Source organism: Andrographis paniculata, unplaced genomic scaffold (assembly GCF_009805555.1).
Source record: "Andrographis paniculata isolate CXL003 unplaced genomic scaffold, ASM980555v1 Contig59END, whole genome shotgun sequence".
Classification (NCBI taxonomy): Eukaryota; Viridiplantae; Streptophyta; class Magnoliopsida; order Lamiales; family Acanthaceae; genus Andrographis; species Andrographis paniculata.
The window spans coordinates 4185461-4192756 of record NW_026137594.1 but is presented as its reverse complement, the minus strand read 5'-3'; the positions used below and the strand labels follow the sequence as shown (position 1 = coordinate 4192756).

The window sequence follows — 7296 nt, the reverse complement described above, 5'->3', positions numbered from 1 at the left end:
CGCTCCGCTTCCGCTCTCATTTGAATTCCTCGCCTCTCTTTTAAAACCCTAGTTTTTGCGAGCTCCCTCCCTGCCGATGCAAGCTTGGTGATTATGCTTCTCTAAATTTCACTGCTTGAAAAGAGGTTCCTTTAACATTTTGGTAAGTACTACTACATTCGTAAGTATCTATCCATATATGTGATTGAATGTGTCTGAAGATTTTACATTTTTTTCTTTTTTAAAACTCGATTTGGAGGGTCAAATTTTACATTTGTTGTTTCCCAACTTCAAGCTTTTCCCGCTTCGGCGGACAATCTGAACTGTTTTTGTTCGCTATAGATGCACCAGAGAATTTCATTTTGTTTTATTTTTTGAAATCAATGGCAGAATAATTAAGATATGGAGGCAGAGAACATTGGAGTAGGGAGTTCCAACAACGTTGTGGTAGATATGGTTAAGGTTCATTCCTTTGCTGGTCTTAATGAAGACATCCCTTCATGTAGTGCACTTGTGAACATCAATGAAAAGGTCAAAGATGTCGAGGATAAAGGAGATGGGAATGTCGTGAAACTAGATGATGAACATGGCTTTAAAGTGGGTGACTTTGTATGGGCCAAAATGAAGTCTCATCCATGGTTGCCAGGACAGATCTACGACCCACAGGATGCCTCTGAATTTGCACTTAAACACGGCATTGAGGGTCGTCTCTTAGTAGCATTTTTCGGAGATGGTTCTTGTTCTTGGTGCTTACCTAATCAGTTGAAACATTTGGTCGAAAATTTCAAAGAGTTGTCAGTTGATGGTAGTTCCAGGAGCTTCGCCATTGCCGTAAAGAGTGCTGTCGACGAGGTTTGTCGAGTTGTGGAGTTGAAGATGACATGTAAATGCCTGCCAGTAGAGATTAGAGATAGGCTTGCTAAACCAGTGGTGTCAAATGCCGGCGTCAAAGAAGGAGTTCTTGCGCCCGAGGTGGATATAAGTAGGCTTTCTGTGGCTAACTATAGTCCTGAGGATATACTCTCTAAGGTGGTTTTGATTGCTAGAGGTGTTATGGTTGAGAATGAGCTTGAGTTTGCAGTCTTAAGAAGTTGGCTGTCTGTGTTCTACCAGGCGAAAGGTGGTTATCGGTTGCCTAAGTGCTGCGAATCCCTTCATATTAGCATGGGGGAGAATGGCGAAAAAACGGACAAAGATTCTACTGATTTTAGTTTCACAATTGATGTCCCTATACAGAGGTTGGAGAATGGTACGGTGTCGGTCTTATCAGACGACAAGAGTAGTCATAGAAGGAAGAAAAGAAGAGTTTCTGGACTTGTGGATGACAATGTCAAAGTGAAGCCCATGAAGAACCAATATGCTGTTAAAGAGGGTAAAGAAGTTGACAAGGATTCTTTGAAAGAAGGGTCTGAATCCCGTGAAGTAAGAACTGGGAGTGTACTAAATGGAGGGATCGGAAATGGGAATTGTGCAAACAAAGGTACCTTATCTGGGAAACGGGAGAAAGATGAAGCTGATACTTCTGCAGGTGCTCAGAAGTTATCTTCAACTAGGGAAAGGAAGAAGAGTAAATACTTATCTCCTCCTTATACGAGCCCTCAATCGCAGGTCAGCAAGTCGAGAATTTCTAAGGTAGATTCTTCGGAGAGCCATATCAAGAAAGCTTCCGGAGGCCTTTCAGCAACTTCACCTGTTTCTGAATTTCATGTTGATGGAATTCTTCATAACGCATCTGCTACTGTGAATCCTTCACCTGCAGCCAAGAAGTGTAAGAAGATGAGTTTTGATGAATCTGATGTTGTCGACGTACCTGCGGATGGATTGCTGTCAGAACTCGAGTCTGCTGCACTAGATGCTCTTTATTTAAGCAGGGCGGGTTCGCTCGACATGGTACAGGCATTTGCTTCTGCATTTAGAAGCTCATCATACTTATACGGGCCGGACTATAAGCTGTTTCAGAAATGCAAAACAAACAGGAAGAGGAAAGGATCTATAAGGAATCAAGAAGCTGGTCTAGAACACAGAAATGCAAAATCAGGCCCCAAAACTAGTAAGGCGGTGAAGACTGAAAGGAAATCAAAAATTTCAAGGAAAGCTTCAGAGGTTTCTATGATAAGATATGACGAGGAGAAAAGAGATGAAAATGCATCATCTTGCCTTACCCTGACTTTCTCACCTGAATTTCCTTTGCCATCAAAGGAACATGTTGTGAAGCTGTACAGGCAGTTTGGGGCTTTGAGCGTAGAGGAAACCACTGTGGCAACGGATTCGAACTCTGTAAAGATTGTTTATATGAAGGGCTCGGACGCAGAGGATGCCTTCAAGTCATCAATAAATCAGAGGCCTTTTGGTGTCAAGAATGTCGTGGACTATTCGTTGCAGTACACTTTGGGTGGGAATCATCTGAAGAATCCATCTCCTTGTAAGGAGGTTACTGAGAAAAAGGACTGCTGCCAAGTAACAGAGGAAGATATTTGTTGGTCTGATGTTCAAGTTATCAGGAAAAAACTTGACGGAATGATCAGAATTCTGGACAATCACCCAAAATTTTCGCCAGATGCTGAGTCTGACTTGAAGGATGCTTTGAAGAATCTCCTAGAGACTCTGGAAACACTCGGTGTGAAGGTGGTGGGAGTCTTGGAGGCGAATTCGTCGTCTTAAAGAATGTTCAAAATTGCCCAAACCTTCCTGGAGCAACAGATATCTCTATGTAGGTTAGTGTTAACTTTGGCTACGCCTCTTAACTTTTGGCTTTTTGCATCTCTCAGTGTTAGAATTGCCGCATGATGTAGTAATAGGACAGCAGTTAGTAGTAGTGTTATCCTGCAACAGTTAATCTGATCCTAGGAAATGAAATTTTACTTGCCTGGATGAATATCCTCTTTCACCTGCAACTGCAAGACTCTCGAGCTTCTTCACCACGTGTGGAAATTGGTTTGTTGGCCATCTCAGGATAAGCCTACTGAAACAAAGAATTTTAGGCTAATGATCCAGGAATGGCCACTCTAGCATGGCATTTGCACAAAAGATACGGAAAGATGAAAGTCACCTTGTCTTTTTGGTTCAGGCTTTTGAGAGGGGAGGCATAAATGGTAGCTATGCCATCACAGCCTTGAGAAGAGTAATAAACATGGAATTAACATATTACCGGAGATTATGCAGAGAGAATCCTATAATATAGTATCAGTGAGCTTGGAAATACCATTATCATCAGGGAAAGTGATTGAAACATGTTGGTAGTGGTGCAATTAGTTTTGCTTGAAAATAGGCTTCCTATAAAACACAGTGAGCTCTGAATATTTGCGAGTACCATCATCTACACCTCACCATATTTCATATTTACCTATCCTTGCCTTGCTTTTGCCTATGTTGTTTAGAAATTTAAAGCATCATACAGAGGTTCATCAAAATGCCACAAAAGCTAAAAAGCTGTAGCGAATACACGTACCAGCTTTAAGAAGGGAGATATAGAAAACAACATGAAACAGAGGTTATGCCGCACATTTTATATATTTTTAGCCATTCCTGAATCAGCATATATATCTAAACACCGCCAATCCAAAAACACAAACACAAATATCCAAACTACTTAACAAAGCATCAACTTCGAATGCTAAAATTCAGTTGAAAGAGCACAAAACTGGAACAATCGAGCAAATATCACAGCGATAGCCACGACTATGAAAATAAAATAAAATGAAATGTGAAATCAATCAAATCACTGCATAATCTGCGTTCACACCATCCTTACCGAGCACTTGATCATGAAGGAAAATTAAAGAAGTTTGAACCACCAGCACAGAACAGGAGCGAATGATTTTCTTCAGAATCCATTCGAACGAACGCTCTTCTACTGCTTATCGAGGCCTGCGGATGGATATCCCGAGCTAGTTCCCTAGATCGTTGAGTCGCTCCCCGCCACCATAATACGTTGCATCGCCACTGTCTACCCCCATCCAAGGCCACCTTATAAGGATGTGTTTGGGTTGCTCTCCATATATATATATACAGATTATATGGACTCGTTACACTTACAGTTACCTACTCGAGTAGCTCGTGAGAGTTTCTGCACTGCATTAATGGGCCTTAACATAATGACGGCCTAATCGTGGGAATTTAATAAGAAATTGTTTTAGAGTTAATATTTTCAATACATGTATATAAATATTTGAAAATATTCATTTAAATAAAAAGACATTACTATAAATTAAATAAAAAATGTGTAAATAAGGGACAGAATATCAAAGACACGACAGTTGGAACAGAAAGTAGCATAAATACATGATGTCCCACTCCCACCCCCACCCCCACCCCCACCCCCACCCCATCCCATCAACTAACAAGTGTAATGTAGTGTTGTGTTGATAGCTAGGCTTAGCTTTTTGTCATGTTTGTGCTACATTACATGTAATGCTATTATAACATTTTATCTACTTATTCCAATTTTATCAGGACCTACCAGGGAATATTGTCTAATTTAAAAAAGAAATTTAATAATAATAAGAATAGAAGTCTTATGTATATTATCCATTTTGTCTCTCATTATTTTAACTTTATATTTAAATTACAATAGTTTACTATGTTAATTAGTTAAATGATTATGCTGAAGTTGTGTTTTAGAAGAACCATTATAATCTATATTATCAATATGTGGCACAAGTAAAATGGCATTATAGAACTAATTAGAGTCCGTATATACATCCAACATTCTACGTATATTTTGGCCTTATTGATTTTATTATTACTATTATTATTATTATTATTATTATTATTATTATTATTATTATTATTAAAAAATGATAAAATATTAATATTTAGTTTAGTGTAGGAAAATATTTTTAATTGGCACAATGTAAGACACACATACATCAAGTTTTACTTACAATTAGTGGAAAACTAACGTAACTTACATACATATTTTTTAAAAGAAAAAAAAATTTATGTTTTTTATTAATTTATACAAAAATATCTAAATTTTTTACACACTTTCACTGGCCAATAAAATACTATTATTTTTTAATTTACTATAAAATTCCAAATTACCCCTTTGATATTAAGGTACGGAAGGAGTATTACTTTCTAACCAAATATCATACTCCCTCCGTCATTCAAATTTATGTTCATTTTCTTTTTTGGGTTGTCATCGAAAACTATTATCGTTTTCTTTTTAAATAAAAAATTATTATATTTTTGTATTTATTTTTATTATAAAAAAAATAATAATTATTACTTACTTTTATTAATTCTCATGTCTAATCAAATGAGCAAAGATTTTGATGACGGAGGGAGTATTAAATATTTATTTTCAAACATAACATAGTAAAATGCACGTACACAGAGCTATGTGTGTATATGAATAAACATTTTCTTTATGAATAATTCATGGTGTAGCCCACATGTTTGAAGATCCCACGGGGGAAACAAAAAATTTTTGGAAATAAATGAATAATAATAATAATAATAACATTCATGGTTGAAAATTAACAAGCAGTATACTCTTTGACTTTGACCTGATATCTGACAGAACTGGCTCTTATATCCATGCATATACTCGATAAATAAGTAAATATATATATATATCCAATTGATTTGTTATTTATTATAAATTTCGAAAATTGTTAAAAAGAGGAATTATGAAAAAAAATGAGACATGATTAATTAAATTAACAGCATGCATGAAGAAACTGATGTTATAGGAAGAACACATGCAAATTTATGAGCAACAGAAACATAACTAAACTAAGCTTGCCAAAGCTAGAGGTTAAAATAAGGAAGACAGGACGGTCTGAAAAGGACAGGGGATTGAAGACGAAATGACCTAACTGCCCTGGGTTTGCGCAGGAGGAGTCCCTGTGAAAGAAACCCTTCCAAAACCCATATGTCCAACCTCCAACCACACCTCCTCCACCTTAAACTCAGCCCCAAAATTGTCATTTCGCTCATACACAGTCACACCGGAAGCCGATAATGCAATTTCTGATATTCCCTCTTCCACCCTCATCTTCTCGGAAATTCCCTCCATGTCCCCCCTCCCTTCCGGCGCCTCCAGCCGCCGCTGCTGCCGGCGGCTCCTCCTTCCCAGGCAGCGGCGCGCCACCGCCCACGGCAGCTTGAGAAAAGCCAGCGTCAAGAAGTTCACCACCGCGCAGGGGCAGCAGCACACCGCCACGCAATCGGCGATTGCCCCCGCCGTGCACGACTGGCATGACTTACCGCTGCACGCCGCCGCCGCCGCCGCTGCGCTCTCATCCTCGTCCTCCTCCGATCTCCGGCCTCCGCAGCAGCGGCTCACTACCGCCGCCGCCGTCGTCGAAGATGTGTTGGAATCCTGGCCGTCCATTATTTCAATTGATCCGACGGTGGACGACGACAGCAATCCGTTAAAAATGGCGGATGGATTCCAATAATCCGCACCGCCCTGCAGGCCAATTGTAAGAACATAAATAATAGGTAGAGGTAGGCCGTGTGTCAGGAGTACGGCGGGACGATCTCCATTTTCGAACATGGAAACAAAGGATATATTCAACCTAAGCTAGTGTAAGAATTTCAATGTAATGGGAGGGTGCTATAGGAGGGGGAAGAAATCCAATTCCATTCGGACGAGAGTCTCTGGCCTGGCCTGGCCTGGTGGGTTTTGTAATAATAATAATAATAATAATATTTTATTTTTATTTTTATTTTTATTTTTTTAATTAATTGCTTGGAGCGTACAGGAAGGGGAAGGCGTGTGCTTTTTCCATGCAATTTATCTTATGATTCCAAAGAGGTGCAGAGGTCCATGTATTAAGCGACGCTAGGGTTCGATTTTTTGCTGAATTAAGAAACCTTCGCTCCCCCACTCTCACTCCCCGCGCGTGAGCCTGCGCGCCTCCCAACCTATATATATATTCGAATTTTATAATTTATTTATTTATTTGGCACGTGAGTAATGTACATGATTACAATTTACACGCCATTGTAATTAACTCATTCATGTCATGTCCTCGCTAAACATTTATGCTTAACTAATAACGATTTTTTCTAACGTCTCAGAATTATCAAACTCATATAACTAATAACAAATTATTTTACCTTTCGTTTTTCAATATCACTGTTCCAAGTTTTATATCAATAATACTACATTCTTCACTGATCTGATGTCAGGTTACTGTAAATAAAAAAATGAAGAGGATAATAATCAGTAAATAATTAATAATATATTAGTAAAAATAATTATAAATTAATATTAAAATAACTATTAATATAGTTAGAATTTTAAATTTTTGAAATTTAAAATATTTAAATATAATTAAAGTGTGTATAATATTTTCAAAAAAA

The 7296-nt window shown here is 38.2% G+C and overlaps 2 protein-coding genes across 2 annotated transcripts; one reads left to right on the top strand and one right to left on the bottom strand.

The window, feature by feature from the left end:
* Positions 1 to 381: 381 nt before the first annotated feature.
* On the top strand, positions 382 to 2933 carry LOC127258271 (PWWP domain-containing protein 6-like). The gene has a single exon (XM_051285065.1). It carries the CDS (start codon positions 382 to 384, stop codon positions 2638 to 2640), a length of 2259 nt encoding a protein of 752 aa, XP_051141022.1. The 3' UTR covers positions 2641 to 2933.
* Positions 2934 to 5630: 2697 nt separating this feature from the next.
* Positions 5631 to 6565, bottom strand: LOC127258445 (uncharacterized). The gene has a single exon (XM_051285287.1). It carries the CDS (start codon positions 6482 to 6484, stop codon positions 5798 to 5800), a length of 687 nt encoding a protein of 228 aa, XP_051141244.1. The 5' UTR covers positions 6485 to 6565; the 3' UTR covers positions 5631 to 5797.
* Positions 6566 to 7296: the final 731 nt, after the last annotated feature.

Bases quoted from the DNA above. Each gene is read 5' to 3' on its own strand.
- LOC127258445 (XM_051285287.1), bottom strand. From the start codon at position 6,484: ATGTTCGAAAATGGAGATCGTCCCGCCGTACTCCTGACACACGGCCTA.
- LOC127258271 (XM_051285065.1), top strand. From the start codon at position 382: ATGGAGGCAGAGAACATTGGAGTAGGGAGTTCCAACAACGTTGTGGTA.